This window comes from Acipenser ruthenus, chromosome 7 (assembly GCF_902713425.1).
Source record: "Acipenser ruthenus chromosome 7, fAciRut3.2 maternal haplotype, whole genome shotgun sequence".
Lineage (NCBI taxonomy): Eukaryota > Metazoa > Chordata > Actinopteri > Acipenseriformes > Acipenseridae > Acipenser > Acipenser ruthenus.
The window spans coordinates 37,664,875-37,688,389 of record NC_081195.1 but is presented as its reverse complement, the minus strand read 5'-3'; the positions used below and the strand labels follow the sequence as shown (position 1 = coordinate 37,688,389).

The following is a 23,515-nucleotide window of genomic DNA, read 5'->3' as shown; positions in this document are numbered from 1 at the left end:
CAACGTCATGAAGCAAAATTTGTTAATTCTATAGGGGAATGCAAAACGTTTGTCCACAGCTGTACTAATACTAATCAATGGCTATTAACGTATACAGCCGATATGAAGCGCATTTTCCTCTCAGCCGGGGCGCTGACATTTTCACTCCCGTACTGAGAGGAAAATTCACTTCCAATCGACTTCGAAGTTAATCGCCATTGAGTGGCACTCCATTGTAAAGGTGAGGGAAGGACAGCGTTTCTTGTTTTGAAATCAACACATTAATTAATGGATTTCTTTAATACCAGCTGATAAATACTTCTTAAAGGCAGTTACAAATGTCAGCACAGCCCGAGTAAAGTCCATATTAAAACAGTAATAAGAGCATCTTTAGTATAAGGAGGCAGTTTAACCCCCATGTTAACGCTCAACAGTACTGACTCTGTGTTTCTGTGACTAGCAGCAGCAGTGTTAAGAGCTCGCACCCGATTCTACAGGTCTCCAAGATTGACAACAAGCTGGAGCTGTACACCTCCGCTGTGCAGGTAAGAGCAGCGCTGACAGTACACCTCCGCTGTGCAGGAAAGAGCAGCACTGAGCCTTACTGCAGCCCCTGTTGACTCCTGTGTGCTGTGTCTGCCCCCTCCTGTGTGCTGTGTCTGCCCTCTCCTGTGTGCTGTGTCTGCCCCCTCCTGTGTGCTGTATCTGCCCCGTCCTGTGTGCTGTGTCTGCCCTGTCCTGTGTGCTGTGTCTGCCCCTCCTGTGTGCTGTGTCTGCCCTGTTCTGTGTTCTGTGTCTGCCCCGTCCTGTGTCTGCCCTGTCCTGTGTGCTGTGTCTGCCCCCTCCTGTGTGCTGTGTCTGCCCCTCCTGTGTGCTGTGTCTGCCCCTCCTGTGTGCTGTGTCTGCCCTGTGTGCTGTGTCTGCCCCTCATGTGTGCTGTGTCTGCCCCTCCTGTGTGCTGTATCTGCCCCGTCCTGTGTGCTGTGTCTGCCCTCTCCTGTGTGCTGTGTCTGCCCCTCCTGTGTGCTGTGTCTACCCCGTCCTGTGTCTGCCCTGTCCTGTGTGCTGTGTCTGCCCCCTCCTGTGTGCTGTGTCTGCCCCGTCCTGTGTGCTGTGTCTGCCCCCTACTGTGTGCTGTGTCTGCCCCGTCCTGTGTGCTGTGTCTGCCCCCTCCTGTGTGCTGTGTCTGCCCCGTCCTGTGTGCTGTGTCTGCCCCTCCTGTGTGCTGTGTCTGCCCTGTTCTGTGTTCTGTGTCTGCCCCCTCCTGTGTGCTGTCTGCCCTGTCCTGTGTGCTGTGTCTGCCCCTCCTGTGTGCTATGTGTCTGCCCCTCCTGTGTGCTGTGTCTGCCCTGTTCTGTGTTCTGTGTCTGCCCCGTCCTGTGTCTGCCCTGTCCTGTGTGCTGTGTCTGCCCCCTCCTGTGTGCTGTGTCTGCCCCTCCTGTGTGCTGTGTCTGCCCCTCCTGTGTGCTGTGTCTGCCCTGTGTGCTGTGTCTGCCCCTCATGTGTGCTGTGTCTGCCCTGTTCTGTGTGCTGTGTCTGCCCCCTCCTGTGTGCTGTGTCTGCCCCTCCTGTGTGCTGTGTCTGCCCCTCCTGTGTGCTGTGTCTGCCCTGTCCTGTATGCTGTGTCTGCCCCCTCCTGTGTGCTGTGTCTGCCCTGTCCTATGTGCTGTGTCTGCCCCTCCTGTGTGCTGTGTCTGCCCCCTCCTGTGTGCTGTGTCTGCCCCCTCCTGTGTGCTGTGTCTGCCCCCTCCTGTGTGCTGTGTCTGCCCTGTCCTGTGTCTGCCCTGTCCTGTGTGCTGTGTATGCCCCTCCTGTGTGCTGTGTCTGCCCTGTTCTGTGTTCTGTGTCTGCCCCCTGCTGGCCGCGAGACCTGATGTTCTGCATGCTGCTCTCTTTCACCAGACCAACAAGGAGATCAAGCACCCCAAGCCGGGGGCGTCCGACCTGTCTGTGGTGGGGGAGGGGGTCCGTAACATGAAGAGCATGTGGGAGAAAGGGAACGTCTTCAGCTCTCCCGGGAGCCCTGGAGCCCCCAACAAGGTAACACAGCACCGGGGTACCAGAGCACCTCTTATTAGCACAAGCTCAGCCCCTCTTTAAATGAGCGCTGAACAAGGCTTAACATCTCTTGTCACTAGCAATATTATCACCGTTCCCTATTTAAAGCAAGGTTCAAAGTGCTAAAGAAGGCTTTATTAGCAAATGATCACTGGCTCCATTTTAACTACTCCATTTTCTTACCTCTTATTAGCACTAGCAATATTACCACTGCTTCCAATTTTAATACCTCTAATACAAAATGTGTGCCCTCTGTTGCTGTAGCGTTTAGGCAGGGATGTGATACGCTGCATTTCTAGCTGAGCTGTGCTGAGCTCTAACCCTTTCATTCTCTGCCCCTTGCTCCAGGAGACAGCTGGCCTGAAGGTCGGGGTGGCCAGTCGGATTAACGATTGGCTCAACAAGACTCCGGACAGCAAAACAGCCGGAGGGAAGCCCGCGGTAAGTGTGGTTCTCATCCTGCGCTCCCCTCAGTGCTGGGGGCTTCGGAGTCCTGGGGTTGTATTACACAACTGTCTGCTCAGTCAGTAGTGTCTACACTTGCCTAAGTGTCTCCCAACATTAGTTAGGAAATCCTATCTAATGCCAATGTTATCTAAACGATTGATCTGGATAGAGGTTACAGCTCAAGCTCTGGCCCTGTCAGAAACACCACTCAATATACAAGATTTTAAGCATGTAAACAGAGCACTTTCTTTAGTACAGCATGGTACCAAATAGTATTGCTTTAAGGGTGCTCAGCCAGAGACATCTGTATTAAGAGTGTATCTATTTTCACCAGCAGTCTGCATCTCCCATCATCTTTCCTCTGCTAATCTCATGCGTGTTTCTCTCTCTTTCCACTAGCTGATCCCTTTCCTTCTTCTCGGTGTTCATTCTTGCACCCCTGTCTTCCTGCAGAGCCAGGCCCCTCTTTCCTTCCTGCTCTCTGCTGCAGTTCTGTCTCTTTCCTGCTGGACTGGGTCCTGAACAGAGCTGATCACAGCCTGCTTCCCTGAAGGTGCAGTGACCCCGACTCTCGGGAATTCAAACTGAAAACCAAACCAACACAGGCCTTTTTACTTGTTTTTACAATTACGCAAAACCCTTTTGTTATTCGGGACATTGCTGATATAGGGTTAGAGGATGGGGAACGTCTGTGTATGACGGAATATCAGCAGTAGAAGTGATCGGACTGAGGCTGTTTAAGGAGTCTCTTTATAACCCCTACACAGACACTTCCAGTCCTATAACTCTATTAAATCCAGCTAGCTTTGTTTTCTAATCATTGCAAGCCTTTATTTAGTCCATTGTCAATTTCACTGAAATGAGGGAAAAGGTGGCAGAGATATGCGGCCCATTGTGATGTCACCTTTTTGAACGAACGGCAGTTGAATGGGATTCCGAGAGGTGCCTCGGGTATGATTTGATCAAGCAGGTGACCTGGTCAGCCGTGCTGACATGCGGAATACAGCACGGTCAAAACTGAAAGAGACACGGCATATGATGTCATGAACATGGTTCACAGTTTTTATATCAAAAGTGCTTGCCAAGACTTACACATTCAATACCAAAACATTATTAGAAGGATATCCATCACTGTGACTGGCCTCTTCACATTAAACCAGCTGTATCAATATTGTGCAACTGTATAGCCAAGCAACAGTCTTTCTCATCTGTTTCCATTGTTCCTCTTGCAGGATCTGAAGCCTGGAGATGTAACCAACAAGCGCAGCTTATGGGAAAACAAACCTTCTTCCCCAGATAAATCAACCACCCGTGCCAAGGTAAAGGCAAAGAGAAACTCAATAATAAGTCACTGAAATGTAGAAGCAACAATGCAGTACAGATATGAGTGAATGCAAGCCAGGTACGCTCCCTGGTTAAATGAAATCTGTGGTGTGTGGTGATGGCCCGGAGTCACTAAATAACAATGCATTTTGTTTGTTTTTTCTGTTTAAAGATTTCTCTTAGCTAGTTGGCTTCATCCCTTTCTCATGATGTGCAGAAGAGGTAAACATTTCCAATGCATTCCTGTTCTCTGAACCCCTGAATGAAGGCCCTGGTCGCCAGTCCGTTCTCATGCTGTTAACCGCACTGTAGATTCACTTCCTTCTGCAGCAGGTGTTGAACAACGCCACTTGTCTGCAGCCTGTGCCATTGCATCGCACCTTTAATCTGCACGAAATTCACAGACAAAAAAATGCTCACCAGGTTGGGACAGCTCCTGCTTTTTAACTCCCATTGCAGCGCATATTGGTAAGTATAGTCCTGCTTCTCTTAAAGAAAAGAAACAAGAGACAGGTGAAACGTACCAGAATGCAGTGGGGTGTGAGTTGGAAAGACGGAACTGTCCCAGTGAACACGGAGTCATGTGCTAGCCCTAAGAATTCTACATGAGTGGAAATGAAATATGAAATACAAACATCCCAACCGAAGCACTGTGCACCGTTTCTGAACGTTACCCTCAGTTTCAATATCCAGATATTGGTTTAACTGTGTCCAAAACAAAGTACCCTGAAAAGCTAAAAAAACAAAAAAGAAGCATTTGGCCAATATCGAAGCTGATGAATAAACTGAATTAAGAACCGCTAGTTTACGCATGTTTTGGAGAAATTACAAATGGTCATGCTTTTTTATTTCTTTTTAAGTACCTTAAATCACTGTGCATCATTGCATGTTATGTCTTTAACCCTAACCTTAAACCTAACCTTAACCTAACCCTAATCATCAGAGAATTCAAAGAATTGAACGCATAGTTTACTTTGTGACTGCTGTTGATTGTGTCCGGTTCCTATCACTGGACCCTGCATTATTATACAGGCACTTTTGAAAGTGTATCTCATGTAAAAGAACCTCAGTAATCAGTGATATAGAAACAGTAGGCACTGGTGTGTGAAAATGTCAGACTGCTTTGTGCTTTAATCAGGCATCTTAAACAACTTCTGAAAAGTCTCCTGCATTTTACCATCTGTGTCTCTGTGTTCCTTTTCTCTGACTATTTGAAATTAATTGCATGTGTGTAAGATTAAAGTCATCCATTAAATTAGACTAATTTGACAATTCTCCAAGATTTTTAGTTAGACAACAAATGAAAGCTACAGAAGCAATGGGGTGTTCTAATAAATGTGCCCATTTCTGTACATGTCTTTCTGAAACAAACCCATAAGTAGAGCGACAATGCCTTGAATCTAGCAGTGTAACTGGACTCGCATTTGGTTGTTTTTGTGACTCCCTGAAGTTTACAGAATCCTTCTCAAGCTGAGGGAACACAAAGACACTTTTTCAGGAACAGTGGCTTGAAACCTGGTCCCAGGAGACCGGGAGACCTAGTTTGAGGCAACTTCGCTGAAATCTTGTCTCCTGAATTCAAGTTTCCTCAGCTGTATTACCCCCACCCCTCCCCCACCACCACAATTGGCAGAATTTGTATTTATTTTGAGTCCCCAAACTTTATTGTGTTGTTTGTACATTATAATTGCTTGTCCTGTATTGTTTCCCAGGACCCCCTTGTAAACAAGGCCTCGGTCTCGATGGGTAAATCACCTGGTTAAATAAATAAATAAATAAATAAATAAATAAATACATGCAGTTTGATATCGGTCAGTTGCTGTCATCATCAACCACAGTCCAGAATGGCTTCCATAAAAACATAAGCTTTAAACCAGCACTTTAAAAAACAAACAAATCCTCTCTCATGGCTGTGTCTTTGCAGGTAACAGCTGGAGGGAGGGAAAAAATCAGATACCAACGGTGAGTGAGACGCAGTGTGGAAAACCCAGGCCTCAGAGGGGCGGCAAGCTCACGGGAGGGGCTATTTTAAAATGTGTCCTTTTCATATCCAGTTATAGAGGATAGGAAAATGCCACACTTGTTTAAGGACAGATTTCCCCCTCCCCCACTCCCCGGCCGTCACGCAGTGATTGATGGGCAGTGTTTGTGTCTCACACTCGTGATTTCCATCGCCCTTCAATCTCTGCTGTTCGTTCTTCTTTTTGGGTATGGCTTTTACCCACTGGCACAGCGCTCTCTCTATTTATAACCACGCAGCAGGGCCAATACTTTACATAACATGCTGTGCCTGTGAGATGCCAGCCTCAAATCCTGAAATACCCCATCACAGCCAGACAGCTGCTGCATTGTCACATTATACCCCATCACAGACAGCTGCTGCATTGTCACATTGTACCCCATCGCAGCCAGACAGCTGCTGCATTGTCACATTGTACCCCATCACAGACAGCTGCTGCATTGTCACATTGTACCCCATCACAGACAGCTGCTGCGTTGTCACATTACAGCCCTGTGCTGAGGTGAAAAGCAAGTGGACCTTGCAGCTATTCTGCTTTGCTGAGCTCAAGTGGCGCAGAGATCCCTTTTCGATTTAATGCATTGTTAAACTGGCCTCCCCTGCTGCTTTAATAAAGGGGCTGATTTGCTAGCCCCATAGAGACTGGAGTTCAGTTCCAGCTCAGGTCACTAATGACATGAATCTGGGGGTCTCCAACTAGCCAGTGTCCTTATACAAGCTTCCCACAGTAAAAGGACAGCAAAGTGTAATAAAGCACCTTGAAAGCATGGTAAAGCATAGGGAAGCATTGTAAAGCACAGAGAGGTCTGGTAAAGCATAGGGAAGCATTGTAAAGCACAGAGAGGTCTGGTAAAGCATAGGGAAGCATTGTAAAGCACAGAGAGGTATGGTAAAGCATAGGGAAGCATTGTAAAGCACAGAGAGGTCTGGTAAAGCATAGGGAAGCATTGTAAAGCACAGAGAGGTATGGTAAAGCATAGGGAAGCATTGTAAAGCACAGAGAGGTCTGGTAAAGCATAGGGAAGCATTGTAAAGCACAGAGAGGTCTGGTAAAGCATAGGGAAGCATTGTAAAGCACAGAGAGGTATGGTAAAGCATAGGGAAGCATTGTAAAGCACAGAGAGGTCTGGTAAAGCATAGGGAAGCATTGTAAAGCACAGAGAGGTCTGGTAAAGCATAGGGAAGCATTGTAAAGCACAGAGAGGTATGGTAAAGCATAGGGAAGCATTGTAAAGCACAGAGAGGTCTGGTAAAGCATAGGGAAGCATTGTAAAGCACAGAGAGGTCTGGTAAAGCATAGGGAAGCATTGTAAAGCACAGAGAGGTATGGTAAAGCATAGGGAAGCATTGTAAAGCACAGAGAGGTCTGGTAAAGCATAGGGAAGCATTGTAAAGCACAGAGAGGTCTGGTAAAGCATAGGGAAGCATTGTAAAGCACAGAGAGGTATGGTAAAGCATAGGGAAGCATTGTAAAGCACAGAGAGGTCTGGTAAAGCATAGGGAAGCATTGTAAAGCACAGAGAGGTCTGGTAAAGCATAGGGAAGCATTGTAAAGCACAGAGAGGTATGGTAAAGTATATTGAAAATACAAACCATGATAAACTTATCAAAGTTTCCCATAGTAAAAGCACAGCAAAGTGTTATAAAGATTGAGGGTCTCTCACTCTGGTAACACTTTGCACCCCAAAGTGTTGGCATGTTTTCAGGTCGTTGACAGTTTTGTGTTTATTTTTGCAGGATTGGGACACCGACCCTAAGAGATGTTTGAGGAGAATGGAAGAAACATACGTCAATACGTCAAAGTGCTCGACTCTCCTTTTTTCTATTTATATTTTAATACCAAAAATCTTTTTGCAATAGCCCAGGAAAAAAGAAAAAGAAAAAAAATGATATTAGCTCAAAACGGCCACAGTTTTATACAGTCATGTTTAAAGTATACAGCCTTTGCACAAGACCTTTTTAATTTCTTTAAAAAAAATATGCTGTGAAATTTGAAACGTTTATATCGATATCAAGTCATTTTATTATTTTTTTTGATTGTTTGTATTTTATTTCATGTTACGAACTGCAGAAAGGAAAGACGACAATCGCTAAAGGGCTGTTTTTTTCACTGCAGTGTCAGACAGACAGACGTTTGAATGCTGATCCGATTCTCTATTGAACAAGGAGATTGTTCCTCTTTCCTTTCTGCAGTTGGGAATAACTTTTAATACAGCGAGTTTATCTTGCTAGCAAAGTAAAATGCTGATCGTGGTACTGATTACAGTGGTAAAGATTAGAAGACATTATAAGAGGTGGTCAGAGGTTTCAACACACATGCACACATTGCTTTGAGAGGTTTAGTTTAAACGGCACTTTTTATTGGCAGTAGAACGCTCCAATGTATGTTAGGACATATATCTAGTAATAAATATTTACACTATAGTCTATTTCACAGCTTGTTATTTCAGATGTCATGTTTTGTTGTAACAAAGATACATACCTGAAGCTATCAATGGAAGCACTGCAAGACACATTTCACATTTTTGGTCATTATTATGTGTTGGGTTGGCCATATACATGAGAAAACACTGCAAAAATAAATGCAATAAAATGGGGCGGGGGGCAATGTGTAATGGGGTAGCAAGCCATTCAGTGCCATCCTTGCAAAGTGTGCTTGTAATCAAGGAAGACAGTATCGGAGGGGGGAGAGAGAGAGAGAGAGAGAGAGAGAGAGAGAGAGAGAGAGAGAGAGAGAGAGAGACCCACAAGATTGCAAATGAACTGTACAGCTCTGGCCCAACGTTTTGCATCACCTAGTATTTTAGAATTGAGACATAATTATTATTATTATTTTTAAAACTATACAAACATACTTTAGATGTTTTATTTAACATCATGTAATCAAAGAAACTACAAAATGATATCGCACAAGGCTACCGGACTACCCTTCCTCAAGAAACTTTTGCAGACGGATTAATCTGACCTAAATTATTAAAATTACATTTCGAATCAATAAAAGAAAACAACATCATTGGTTCATTTGCAACTTGAATTAAGAACCCATGATAATGATAACGAAAAATGTAATCGCCCAAACAGTGATCTTACACAGAAGTTTGATCTTGCGGGGTGTACACTAACTGCCGTTGGTCTGCAGGTTTGAATTTGCAGGTCACTTTGGTTGTCTGAAGAGCCAGTCACCATAGCAGCACACTTTTAAGGTTCAACAAATAAAAAATCTACCTACGCAAGATTAAAAACTGGTTCACGTAAAACAACCGTTTTTTGAATGGCGGCCCTAGCAATTCCTGGCAGTAAGATCATTTGTATGAGCAAGGCCTCAACTGTGGATCACAAGTGAATGCAGGGACTATAGCAGTGTGGCAGTGGGGATATGATGGGTTTACCACTGCCAGTTGTCATTTGAACCTGTGCCTAGACAAGGAAAGGGAAACGGAAAGACACCGAGACAAAAGATGCTTCGGATGCTTCTAGTGGTGGTGTTGTTTTTTGAAGTGATGTTGTTTTCTTTTCATTTGTACTTCTCTTTTTTGTTTTCATATAAAAACGCAACTGCACTCGAAATATTGTAGAGGGCTGAAAACTAGCCTATGCAAAGCCTTTGTCTTTGCATCGTCTGCAAATGCTGCCATTTTTGTAAACGCTGGGTATTTGCAGTGTGGAAGATAGCTTCATGCAGAGTATTTGTTTAAGCAATGTATCGTGAAAAAACAGCCACCACAATAAATCGCTAATGTCCAAGAAGAGTGTGTTTGTGTGTTTATTTGTACTGCAGTGGGTATGCCCTAAGGGGGCTTATTATGTTCTGCACAAACTACCACATTATTTTGTGTACATGTTATTCGTTGCTGTAATGTCCCGTGTTTACTTGCAGTGCACATTTCTTTGTACAATCTATTTCATTATTTTTGTCTATATTTTCTGCACAACTTGCATATTTGTTTCCAGCACAATTTGTCACAGTCTTCACAATTCAAATGGTTTACATCAGGATTTTCTATACAATTTACTACAATGATGTTTTCTGTACACTATCCTACAGCTGCATTACTGCAGTATTTTCAGCACAGTTTACAGTTAAATATTTTCTGCATAATTTACCACAGTACATTTGCACAATCCACTACAATATTTTTGCATAATTTGCTTATTTTTTCCTTGGTGTTTGTGCACAATATACATTATGTTTACTGCACAATTTACTACATAATTTCAATATTTTCTGGACAATTTACATAATATACCACATTGTTTCCTGTGTTATTTATTGTATGATTTCCCAGGCACACATCACACGCTTCACCATTTCACATTATGCAACATGTTATGCATAATATTTTGTACAATACGCTTCATTATTTTCTGAACAATTTGCTTAATTTACTGCTACAGTTTCCTGAACCATTTTCAAACAGTACTTACTGCAATGCTGATGCCCACTGTATGTTATGTTCTAGTGTTTTCTGCACAATTTAGATGACACTAGGATTTTCAGCGGTTTTCTCTGCTAGCATTGCTAGCGGTCTTGCATACTTTATTAATTAGTGTTTATTGCACACATGACTACAGTATTTTATTTTCACACAATATGCTACAGTAGTGTTTTGACAGCATATCTTATACTGCAGTATAACTTGAAAAGCAGTAAATTACACTGTAGACACGAGCACACTGCAGAAATACAGCAGTATAGTATGTATGCAGACACGAGCACACTGCAGAAATACAGCAGTATAGTATGTACGCAGACACGAGCACACTGCAGAAATGCAGCAGTATAGTATGTAGTATGTTGTGCAGAAATCACACAGAAAGAGCTGTAAACTGCAAATGTCACAGCAGTCAAAAACACTGCAGTCATGTATGCAAATAAGCACTAGTAAGTAAAGCACCTAATGATACGGTAAATATCATTGGCATGAAAATACCAAAGTAGAAAGTGCAAAAATGCTGTAATATATGGTTCAGAAAACAGTGGAATAAATAATTGGAAATGTGCAGAAAACACTAGTAAATTGTGCAGTATTAGAGAAAATACTGCAGTAAATCATGCAGACATACTGGTAAATCAGTTAAATTGGGCACAAATACTGTAGTAAATAATGTACATTGCACAGAATAAACACTGAACTAAATTGTGCAGGAAATGCAGTAATAAATTAGCTGCAGAAAATACTGTAGAGTATTAATATTTACTCCATGACCGAAAATACTGTAGTAGATTGGAGCCCCAGTAAATAAAGTACTACAGTCTGTGCTGGTAGTGTGTAACGCTAATACATATGGTATCTGTAGTAGATACATATATAAGCAGTCTGGGAACAGAAGCTCCTGCCAACCAACCCCCTACCAATTCTGTCAGATCAGCAGGCGTAATGTAGCACAGTGTGAAAGAATAATAACACAACAACTATGCAAATGACAGGTGACTGGCTTCATCAGGTAAAAACCCATACAACCAGAACCCTGCTTCTCACCTGTATTACAAAGGTGATTCCAAATTCTAACACCAGACAATGAGCATTCCGAGCAGCTATTCTTAACTCAGCTGACCAATCAGCAGACTATGTAAATACACAGTCATTTGAGACACAGTGTAAACTGCTACTGAATTGTGATATTGTCGCTTTACAGCTGCTACAATAGTGCGGTTCGGATTAGAATGTCTGTAATAGTCTGTACCAAAACACTCAGTAAATGAAGAGCATTTATATTCAAATAATTTTCTCCACTGCAGGGTGGAGAATGAATGCATTCATCGTTTTTAAACTGACTGACGTGTTTAATGGCTGCCTTTTCTTTTCTCTGCTTAGTTGGATTAGTAGAGTTGAATACTCCATCAACAACATTTTGTATCAATTCATGTGTATGATTACCGTAATGGCAGGTGTATAACAAGCATGTGTACAAGGCACATTACCGTTAATAATAACCATATAACAAACCACCATTATATATGTAGCAATAGGAAGAATGTTACTCGTATCTTTTAGTATTTCCTCTTTCTATTACCATGACGAAACTCAACTAGTTGTGATGCCAGCAGTTGGGTGATTTAAAATCACGCTGATTATTCAAGTACAAAGGTGTAAAATATACAGCTGTGACCAAGAGTGCATCCCCTCCTTAGGTTTGAGACAATTTAAAAAATAAATATGAACAACACTTTTATTTAACATCATGTAATCAAAGAAACTTTTGTTATCAAAAGTCTACCGGAAGCCATAATAGTAGTACAGTATTTCATGTTACATTTTTCAATTTTGAAGTCAGTTTTTTGTTAAGTATATGGAAAACTACAAAGCGGTATGTAATTCAATATGTTAACGTAACATTGTTCAGCAGCTTTCATTCATTCTTTCCCTGTCTCCAATTACAGCAGCACCAAGACACACACACACACACACACACACACACACACACACACACACACACACACATATTAGTTTGTGTGCATTTGCACATGGCTTATTGGATTTCCTTGGATGTCCTTTGCTTAGATAATATCCTGCTTTACACAATTGCTTTCCCATACAAGAGAAAATAAATTTAAACTGCAGAATCTGAATAAAGAATAATTTGCCTGACCGCCAGAAGATGCAGTTTTTCCTTAGGGAAGCATACTACAGTGAGACTGGAGAGTGTGGTCTGTGCAACACAGGAGGCGGGCCGATACATTAGTTCAGCCTCTGCTTAGGTTTTCATTTAAGAAAACAGGACCATCTTCCCAACGTATCCTCCCAGATTTAGGGGGTTTGCAAATGCAGGTTAGGGTTAGGGTTAGGGTTAGCGTTTAGTGAGAGACTGCATTCCTTTTTCATTATAGCCCTTACAAAAGTTTACCACAGTAAAAGCGCAGCAAAGTGTAGTAAGGAAGGCATGGCGAAAGCAGGATAAAGCATAAGAAATATAAAGCCCAGAGAAGTATGGTAATGCATATTAAAAAAAGAACAACAAAAAAACATGCCAAGCCCTGGTAAACTATGGGAAAAACCATAGTATTGCCATGGTTACCGTGATCAAATAACCAACCCCAGATTCAGTACTAGGGGACACTGAGCCTGCAGTTACTCAGGTCTTCCTCTAGGGGTCAGTAGCTTCCTCTTAGTTCGTGTGACAGGCGACCACAGTTTAATATTGAATTTCACAAACTATCTGGATGTCAGTTCACTGTAATCTCTGGATTTAAAACTCAAATTAACAAAGGAGAGGATTCTAAAAGCCATTTACTGGAAATTGTCATTAGCAGGATTTTTTTAGATAGCAGAAACGTGACACTCTAAGACATTATTGTGTGGTAAAATACTCTGACCCATTATATTATTTACACACACACAGTCTAAAAAATGATTCTAAAGGATTTTTGGACCGTTTGTTTTTTTACATCTGCTAATGTTTAAAGATTCACTATTGCTGCTATCATTTTTACAAGCACTGAGATGGGTTCCGATAAGTTCCTGCGATGTGATTGGAAGGCACAGCTCTCCCCTCTGCAGTGTTTATGTGTCATATGCTGTCTCTGCCAACGAGCGACACTTTAATGAGAAACAGCAGGCATTTCAATCAGCAGACAGAAGTTGGGATCACTTCTTCATTTAAACTCTATTCTTTCATGTTTAATTGTTTTTTATAGGGCTTCTACTGTAAGTAATATCCTAATTCCAAGTCTTTTAATTCCATGCTTGATGCAGGATGGTACTTTAGCTAACGTACAGGGCTACAAATCTCCTGCTCCTTGACAATGTCTGGCCTTTTTTCATTGTTCTGGTGAGATTTATCAAGTCAGTCTTCATGAGCTATTTTAAACAGCTTTACTTTGAAGGTCAGGTATCTCACCGCCTTCTTTTAGACAAACTTCACAACGGATCAAACTCAGGCAACATTTTACATTGAGTGTCTCTAATTACTGTGTATTTACATAGTAGTTACTTAGTAAATACAGGTGCACTAACACATAATTGCAATATTATTATGCACAGTTCCAATGCACTTAACATTGCACAATATGTGTAAGTACACAACTGTATCAGAAAAAGGTTTAGAGCTACAGATACACTTAGAGTTAGGGTTAGGTTTAGGTTCAGGGTTAGGGTTATATCATGCAAAAAAGTGTACACATTAAGTAGATAGTAACTATGCATAATATAGTTGTAATTATGTGTAAGTACACATGTGTTTACAGTGCTCCCTCGCTATAACGCGGGTCTCGGGGACACACAATATGAGCGTTATAACCGAAGAGTGTTATAAACGGAGGAGGGGGTGGGGGGCGCCGCGGGACACATAACAACACACATCTGACTAAAATATAAAATAAAATAACTCCCTCTCTATAATGCACGTATAGTGTAGCAAAAATTTAACTTTCCTTGAAGTAACCATTCATAAAGCACCATGTAGTGAACGCTATATTTTTTACAAAAAAAAAAAAAAAAAAAGGTAACATTCCCACTTGTGGATCATTTTAATTACCAGTTTTTTAAACTATAAATAAATAGCTAAACGGCGGTCGGAAGTTCAGTTCGAAGCGACAGACAAGCAAACCAAGTGCGAGAAGGAGAGCGGGTCGGGAGAGGGGAAGAGAGGGAATGGGCTCACCCCAGGTTCGGCTGCCTGAGCGGGGCTGAAGCGTCTTGTCCCCCGGAGAAAGCTGCAGCTCCTCTCGCAGCAAAAATGTAAATACATTAGGCAAGATAACCACGTAATAGGCCTAATATTTATATAGTTATAAAACGAATGCTGAATAAGATGTCTGTGTTATAAAGTGCCAGCGCAGCTTTTCTTCAGTTCAGATACTGTATCAAAAGGGAGAGACACTTTAAAGAATGTCTTTATTGAGAGTCACTTTTAAAAATCCTGACGCATCTTTTTCAAGGGAATTCTCACATAACCCTAAAAAGCCCATGCTATATATAACAGTGGTTCCGAAAACACTGCAAAATCTCTACGACACTTACAGACGTGGTGAGGTCGTGAGGTCAGTGCTGCTGCATTAGCTTAGCTGTTGCAAAACTCAGAGTTTAGAAAGCACAAAAATAATGTTGTGAGCTTGAGACAGCAGGCAATGGAATAACTGGTGGTAAGTGTGTTGAAAGAAATGTTTTATGGAAACAACTATGCAGAGAAAAGAGGAAGTAGAATGTTAAACATAGGAGGTAATTTCAGCACAGCTTGCAAGCTTGTTGATCTGTCTGTATAAACTGGGAGTCACACAAGCACTCAGAGAGACACATGTCTGAGAGCTTCCATCCTCCTCCCGGAACATCGTGCTGAGGTATGGCCAACGTGACTCCCAATGGGAAGTTAGTATGTCCGACTGCCAGACTATTAAACCTAGAGCCCATTTGATCTCTTCTTATGCATGTGTGCTTTGAGACGTGGAATCAATAAATGTAGTGCTGTTTAAGGTCAAGCAGGAGTCAATCAATACTATAAATGTACAAAACAGTGTGCAAGGTACAGAAATGGAAGTCTCTGTTAAATTAAAAGTGGGCCAGAGACTTTGCGGCAAAGGTTTCTGCTTGTTTTGTCCCGTGTCTATGTTGAAAACATATGGGCTAACTTTCTAAACTCACCCTGGGAGAGGTAGAGAAATGAAATAAAGCAAAACCCTGCAGATTGATTCCTACTTCACAGTATGTTCGGCAGTTTTCAGGCAGAGGAACTGAAACAGAATCTATGTTTTTCTTGGAAGTGCCTAAGAGACCAAGAGATCTGTCATCACCCAGTCTTGTGCGCTTGTGTTGTTGGCTTTGCCCTAGTCAATAGTATTGTAGCAGGTGGGACTATGAAAGCCTAGGAAAGCTAAATGAGTTCATTGGGTAATCTGGTGCCATAATTATCAACCTAAAATAAACAGCTGTATAAAGTTTGATAGTAGGAAGCTGGCTGGTAGCAGAGAGATTGCAGGTTTCCCCAGTGCAAGACAGAGAAGAAAAAACACGTTTTGCAGTTTTTATTGGTTTAAAGGAGAGCCCCATTGTAGTACGAGACAGGGAAAAGATTTGACATACCTGCGTATCCTGGGAAGCGGATTACATCGCATTATTACAGCCTCGTATTAACTGGTACCTGTCTGTTTCATTTATTTATGTGTTCTCTTCGTATTTAGTAACTGTACGAGGAGCCGTGTGGATTCTAACTTGAGTCGACAAAAAAAAAATTCGACTGGTCTAAAGGAATGCGGTGCTGATCAACATGTTTTGTTTGTTTTCCTTTTTTGAGTTTTCTTTCTTCGCTAGATTAATCTATTTTTCAGTGGTTGGTTTTAAACTTGGTTTTCTTTTGTTTTTAGAGCACATGTGATTACTGAACATTCTCCCTTATGCTGTGGTGGGGTTGGGGGGTCACCGTGCTCTAGCCTGGCTCTCCGCCCTCCTGTAGCTCATCAGCATTTGCCCAGTTATGACAAAATGTCTTGTTAAGCTTTTAATAGCCCAATTTGTAATATAATCTGAGTGTTTGGAAACTCACATTTGTTTGAGGAGAACCATTCTTGGTGACACTAATTGGACAAGGTGCACTATCTTTAGAGTTCCCTTTAGTATAAACAAAAGCAGAGGGTGGCGTAGTCGAGTCTGCCCATAGTGGGGGCGCTACAGTATCCAGCTACTCGTGTTATCTGTGTTGATATCCAGACTCCAGCAGCTCTCTGTAGCCAAAAGACCCCACAAGCTGCTACATGTTCGAGGGGATCTAAATAAGGGTAATATTATCCCTAGAGTTGAGTTCAGAAGTGACAGCCGCAGGGACTACGGGGGGTATCCATAAAGCATTTACCACCACTCCTGCACCGTTGGTAAGGTGCGGTTAAAAACAAATTATCTTTAAAACATGAAAGTTAATTTCACCCTAAACAGTGTGCAATGTTAAGTCCTGTCTGTCTGTCTGTTTGTCTATAGCTATCTGTCTGTCTGTCTGTCTATATCTGTCTATCTATCTATCTATCTATCTATCTATCTATCTATCTATCTATCTATCTATCTATCTGTCTGTCTGTCTGTCTGTCTATCTGTCTATCTGTCTGTCTGTCTGTCTGTCTGCCTGCCTGTCTGTCTGTCTGGATACAGGCCAGATGATATTACAGTATAATTTACATTCACTTCAGTACAGTGCATTTTTCTCGTTTACGATTTGGCATTTCCTCAGTTTTCAGTTGGGGTTCTCTGGTCCAAATTGTTTCTAAAATAAAGTTCCTCCAAACAGTTTGAGAGCCTCTGGCTCAAATAGCTGTTGTGGTGGGTGATCAATCTGTTACTGGCAACTGAGTGGAGTGCTAATCCATCACAGAACTGTTATACCAATCCATTACTCCTACAACTTCTGCATCCTAAGTGTATTTTGTTTTAACAAAACGGCTGAGTCTTTTGTATCTGATTCATACCATTTGAGATTTGACGAATACCTTTTGCAGTTCTAATGGCGTCAGACCTCTCTAAAAGCTACCCTTGTTCACTGGGGGAACGTGACTGCTCCACCAGGTACCAACTGATCAGTTTTTTTTTTTTAACTCTAATAGCCTCAAACTAAGAAGATTTGTTTCTTGGGAGACTTTCAGGTGACATATGTGGCACTATATTATGGATTTTTGCATTAAATATGTTTTTCACTACTCTGTAGATATGACCTAATTTAGCCTAGTGGGGGCCCCAGGGTTGCTGGCTCCTAATTCGTCTTTGTTTAGCATGGGCAGTCGCTGCTTGAGAGAGAGGCCGAGATATCCTTCTGCAATCATGGTACATTTACAGAGAACATATTGTAAACTGGCAAATCTACCGAAAGTTACTAGTAAAAATAAAACAGCCTGCTTCGCTTACACTGTTTTTAAATTGTTTTTTTATTAGTATTTTCTTATTTTATTTTTTTAAACATATTATTATTAATATCATCGTCATCTATTTATCAAAGCAAGGAATACATGAGGAGGCTGTGTGGTCCAGCGGTTAAATAAAAGGGCTTGTAATCAGGAGGTCCCCGATTCAAATCCCACCTCAGCCACTGACTATGATAAAGCATAGGGAAGCATTTTAAAGCACAGAGAGGTATGGTAAAGCATAGGGAAGCATTGTACAGCACAGACAGAGGTATGATAAAGCATAAAGAAGCATTGTAAAGCACAGAGAGGTATGGTGAAGCATTGTAAAGCACAGAGAGGTATGGTGAAGCATTGTAAAGCACAGAGAGGTATGATAAAGCATAGAGAAGCATTGTAAAGCACAGAGAGGTATGGTGAAGCATTGTAAAGCACAGAGAGGTATGGTGAAGCATTGTAAAGCACAGAGAGGTATGATAAAGCATAGAGAAGCATTGTAAAGTGTTTAATGAGAGGACGCTGGCGTGTTTTGCTGCCGCTTCTCATGATACAGCTTTTTTTTGGTTTAACTGTTTGCAATTGTAAACTTTTTGGAATATCCTTTATACTCCATGCCCATGGATGGATGGGATCCCATGGACTGGATCCATGCCCTGTTTCCTGCCTGCTTGACCTGCTTACCCGCTTGTTTGCCTGCCTGATAATCTCTGCTGCTTAGGCTGCTGCGGGTGCTGTGTTGTTGTTGTCTGAGCCTTGTCTCTGTGCTGCGGGTTTTTGATCTGCTCCTTTTGAACTGGGACTCTGCAACATTGCTGGATTTCTTCGGGTCCACTAAAACTGCATTGGATTGCTGAATTGGCTGGAGTTCTGGGACTGGTCTGTACAATGATATATATCTGCTGTCTATATTTTATAATTATGGTTATTATGATCACTTGCTCTGTTTCCAAGTTACTGTTCAACCATTCATGGCTGTTACGCCTAGAAGTGGTTTGTATGACACATGTAGTTGTCTGGGTATTCTGCAGCGCCGCCCGTATTTACACAGAGGCTCTGGATGTGGACTTATTTATCGTGCTATCTCTAAACACAATATCAGCACTTTGTGGTCACAGTGCGCCAAATATGTACCATGGTGGTGTGGATTTCAATTCCTTGCATTACGTTCCAATTTGATGTCGGCAGTAATGCCGTATTTCCCCCAACACAGAACTCTGCCAGGTTTGCTCTTCTTAATACTTGTTCATTGAACAATAAGACTTTGCTTCGCAATTACTTTATTTCAGAAAAGAAACTGGACTTTCTATGTTTAACTGAGACATGGCATCAGTCACATGAATGTATGTTGCTGAGCCAGGTTACACCTCCTGGCTCTGGATACATTGAAAAGGCTCATTCTATTGGATGGGGTGGGGGTGTAGCAGTTATACACCATTTGTACTACGACTTAAAAATGGTCCCTGTACTGCATGCTACTTCCTTTGAGTGTTTGGCTTTTAAACTAAAAGGCTCACAGCCTTTGCTGGTTATTCTTATCTACCGTCCTCCCAAACCTAACTCTGCATTCCTATCTGAACTATCTGAGCTCCTTACTGTAGTCTGCCCAACAGCTAGTTGTATTTTCATATTGGGTGATTTTAATCTGCGTGTTGATTCCCCTGACTGCACCCTGGCTGCTGATTTTTTGGCAGCCATTGATAGTCTTGGCTTCACACAGCACGTTAACTTCTCAACGCATAGCCATTGCCATACTCTTGATTTGGTTTGCACATATGGTTTGGGGATTTCTGAATTAGAAGGCATTGATCTGGGCCTCTCTGATCACAAGGATATACTACTAAATATGGGCATTCCATTACCTACTCATAATAGCAAACGCATCATAACATTTCGCAATCTTAACTCTGTTACCCCAGTTAGTCTGTCTGAGGCACTTACAAAAATGCCTTTTTACATTGAACAGCATCATTTCCTTGATGATTTAGTCAACTATTACAATGACATGTTAATTTCTATTCTTGACTGTCTAGCTCCTGTTAAAACTAGGATGGTCTCCTTTTCTCATTCATCCCCCTGGTATACTACAGAACTTCACACCATGAAAGCAGCAGGACGCCAGCTTTAACGGCTGAGGAGGAAGACTGGGCTTACTGTTCATGCACAGGCATATGAACAACATCTACTGGCATACAGGGATGCTCTCAAGGCTGCTAGATCCAGCTACTATGGTAATCTAATTGAGGGTGGCAGAAGTAATTCTAGAACCTTGTTCTCCACCATGAATAAATTCTTACTCTTCTTTCAGAAAAAAAAATAGCAACATTAACAATCAGTTTCTAGTCTTCCCCTGTTTCACTCAGAGTGGACAGTCCAGCTACTGTTGCTGTGTCTTCTACTGCTTCCATGGTGACCAGGCTTTCTCACTTCCTCACTATTGATAGTGTTTATCTGTCTGAACTGAGAACTACTGCTTCTCCCCTAGGTCTTATCCCTACCACTCTTGTTAAGGCCTGCTTCCTTTTATTCTTAATGTCATCAATGAGTCTATAAGATCTGGAAGTGTACCGTTGCTGCTTTCACTCCTGTGTTAAAGAAGCCTGGGCTGGATCCTGATGTGTTAAACAATTACAGACCAATATCCAACTTGCCTTTTCTGGTAAAAATTCTGGAACATGTGGTCACATCGCAATTACAGAGCTATACAGACATGCTCAAATTTGTTGGTACCCTTACAGCTCATTGAAATAATGCTTCATTCCTCCTGAAAAGTGATGAAATTAAAAGCTATTTTATCATGTATACTTACATGCCTTTGGTATGTCATAGAATAAAGCAAAGAAGCTGTGAAAAGAGATGAATTATTGCTTATTCTACAAAGATATTCTAAAATGGCCTGGACACATTTGTTGGTACCCCTTAGAAAAGATAATAAATAATTGGATTACAGTGATATTTCAAACTAATTAGTTTCTTTAATTAGTATCACACATGTCTCCAATCTTGTAATCAGTCATTCAGCCTATTTAAATGGAGAAAAGTAGTCACTGTGCTGTTTGGTATCATTGTGTGCACCACACTGAACATGAACCAGAGAAAGCAAAGGAGAGAGTTGTCTGAGGAGATCAGAAAGAAAATAATAGACAAGCATGGTAAAGGTAAAGGCTACAAGACCATCTCCAAGCGGCTTGATGTTCCTGTGACAACAGTTGCAAATATTATTAAAAAGTTTAAGGTCCATGGAACTGTAGCCAACCTCCCTGGGTGCGGCCGCAAGAGGAAAATCGACCCCAGATTGAACAGAAGGATAGTGTGAATGGTAGAAAAAGAACCAAGGATAACTGCCAAAGAGATACAAGCTGAACTCCAAGTTGAAGGTACATCAGTTTCTGATCGCACCATCCGTCGCTTTTTGAGCGAAAGTGGGCTCCATGGAAGAAGACCCAGGAGGACTCCACTTTTGAAAGAAAAACATAAAAAAGCCAGACTGGAATTTGCTAAAATGCATATTGACAAGCCACAATCCTTCTGGGAGAATGTCCTTTGGACAGATGAGTCAAAACTGGAGCTTTTTGGCAAGTCACATCAGCTCTATGTTCACAGACGAAAAAATGAAGCTTTCAAAAGAAAAGAACACCATACCTACAGTGAAACATGGAGGAGGCTCGGTTATGTTTTGGGGTTGCTTTGCTGCGCCTGGCACAGGGTGCCTTGAATCTGTGCAGGGCACAATGAAATCTCAAGACTATCAAGGCATTCTGGAGCGAAACTTACGCCCAGTGTCAGAAAGCTCTGTCTCAGTCGCAGGTCATGGGTCCTCCAACAGGATAATGACCCAAAACACACAGCTAAAAGCACCCAAGAATGGATAAGAACAAAACATTGGACTATTCTGAAGTGGCCTTCTATGAGTCCTGATCTGAATCCTATCGAACATCTATGGAAAGAGCTGAAACTTGCAGTCTGGAGAAGGCACCCATCAAACCTGAGACAGCTGGAGCAGTTTGCTCAGGAAGAGTGGGCCAAACTACCTGTTAACAGGTGCAGAAGTCTCATTGAGAGCTACAGAAAACGTTTGATTGCAGTGATTGCCTCTAAAGGTTGTGCAACAAAATATAGGTTAGCGGTCCCATCATTTTTGTCCATGCCATTATCATTTGTTTTCTTATTTACAATATTATGTTGAATAAAAAATCAAAGGCAAAGTCTGATTTCTATTAAATATGGAATAAACAATGGTGGATGCCAATTACTTTTGTCAGTTTCAAGTTATTTCAGAGAAAATTGTGCATTCTTCGTTTTTTGTGGAGGGGTACCAACAAATTTGAGCACGTCTGTATAACATCCAATGAGCTGTTTGAACCTTTCCAGTCTGGGTTTAGAGCTAAGCACAGTACTGCAACAGCCCTTGTGAAGGTAACAAATTATTTGTTGGTGGCTGCTGATTCAAGATCTCTCAGTATACTTCTTCTGCTGGATTTAAGTGCAGCTTTTGATACTGTTACTCATGATATTTTGGGTATCACTGGCACATCTCTTTGTTGGTTCAGGTCCTATCTGTCTAATAGGAAGCAATTTGTTATCCGAGGCAACTATAAATGTGATACTGCCCCATTTACACAAGGTGTCCCCGAGGGCTATAACTCTCATTCTTTCATCTGCGTAACATTGCCCAGTTAAGATCATTTCTGTCCTCATCTTCTGCTGAGAAATTAATTCATGCATTCCTCTCCTCAAGATTGGACTGCTGCAATGCTCTTTTGTCTAGGGTTTCTGTTAAAGTACTCAATAGGCTTCAGTACTGGCAGAATTCTGCAGCCCGGGTTTGAACCTCTTGTTGTGAGCACATAACACCTGTACTCTATAAACTGCACTGGCGCCCTGTGAGGTATCAGGTTGACTACAAAATTCTGCTCCTTACCTATAAGGCCTTAAATGGTGCTGCCCCTGTTTATTTGAGGGATCTATTGCAAGAGACATTCCAGCGCGCAATTTAAGATCCATGGATGCCGGGAGTCTGTGGATATTTTTAAATCTCGCTTAAAGACACACCTTTTTGATGATTTATTTTAACTTTTGATTTGTTTTTATTGAACTGATATTTTATCTGTACCTTTGTACATTATATTGTATGTTTGTATTGTTGTTCTTGTACAGTGCTTTGGTTCTGAGAAAAGCGCTCTATAAATAAAATCTATTATTATTATTATTAAAGCACAGAGGGATGGTAAAGCATACGGAAGCATTGTAAAGCACAGAGAGGTGTGGTAAAGCATATTAATAAACAAACCATAATAACCGTTATAGATGTTCCCCACAGTAAAAGTACCAAATAAAATTTTCTTTGAAAAAAATCTAAACACAAGCTGTATTTATGTAATTTGCTACATTTTAAATCAATATTAAAAAATAAATAAAAAGAAAACCTTTGTTTTGGCTGCGTCCTGTTTTGAGGACAGTCAAGTTAGATCGGCCATGAAGCTCAACACATAGAAAATGGAGCTTTATCATCACTGTGGGGAGGAAAACACCAAGAAATGTATAATTTTTGGGCTTCAGTTTCTTATTTTATATTGAGGCCTCATTTGAAGGGCTTTATTTGCAGAATGAACAGAAACATTGAGACTTAACTTGCAGTCAACAAAATTAGAGTAAATATAACTATACTATAAATATAGAGTAATATAGTTAAAAACAAAATTCAAATAACAGGCAGATGCCAGTGAAAAAGGCTCCAAAATATTACAAAGTAGCCTGTCCTCAAATGAAGCCATGGCACTTAATGGGTTAAGTCTCTCATTAAAAAGAAATAAACATACAGGAGGCTTGATACTGTAGAGAAGAGTGGTCAGCTGTTTTCAGTGTAGTTATCTCTC

The 23,515-nt window shown here is 41.5% G+C and overlaps 1 protein-coding gene across 6 annotated transcripts in view; it reads left to right on the top strand.

Annotated features, from left to right (window-relative positions):
• The window catches only part of LOC117415328 (non-muscle caldesmon-like), a 61,652-nt gene extending 52,078 nt beyond the window's left edge, over nt 1-9,574 (top strand). For 4 of the 6 annotated variants that reach the window (XM_059026890.1, XM_059026886.1, XM_059026887.1 and 1 more), the window contains 6 exons: nt 440-524; nt 1,882-2,019; nt 2,386-2,478; nt 3,717-3,803; nt 5,732-5,769; nt 7,565-9,574. In XM_059026890.1, the coding sequence (XP_058882873.1) occupies nt 440-524; nt 1,882-2,019; nt 2,386-2,478; nt 3,717-3,803; nt 5,732-5,769; nt 7,565-7,595 (472 nt within the window). In that variant the 3' untranslated portion in view covers nt 7,596-9,574. Of the gene's footprint in view, nt 1-439; nt 525-1,881; nt 2,020-2,385; nt 2,479-3,716; nt 3,804-3,979; nt 4,030-5,731; nt 5,770-7,564 lie in introns of all 6 variants that reach the window. The other 2 variants (XR_009329149.1, XM_059026888.1) reach the window with 2 other exon arrangements.
• Nucleotides 9,575-23,515: the final 13,941 nt, after the last annotated feature.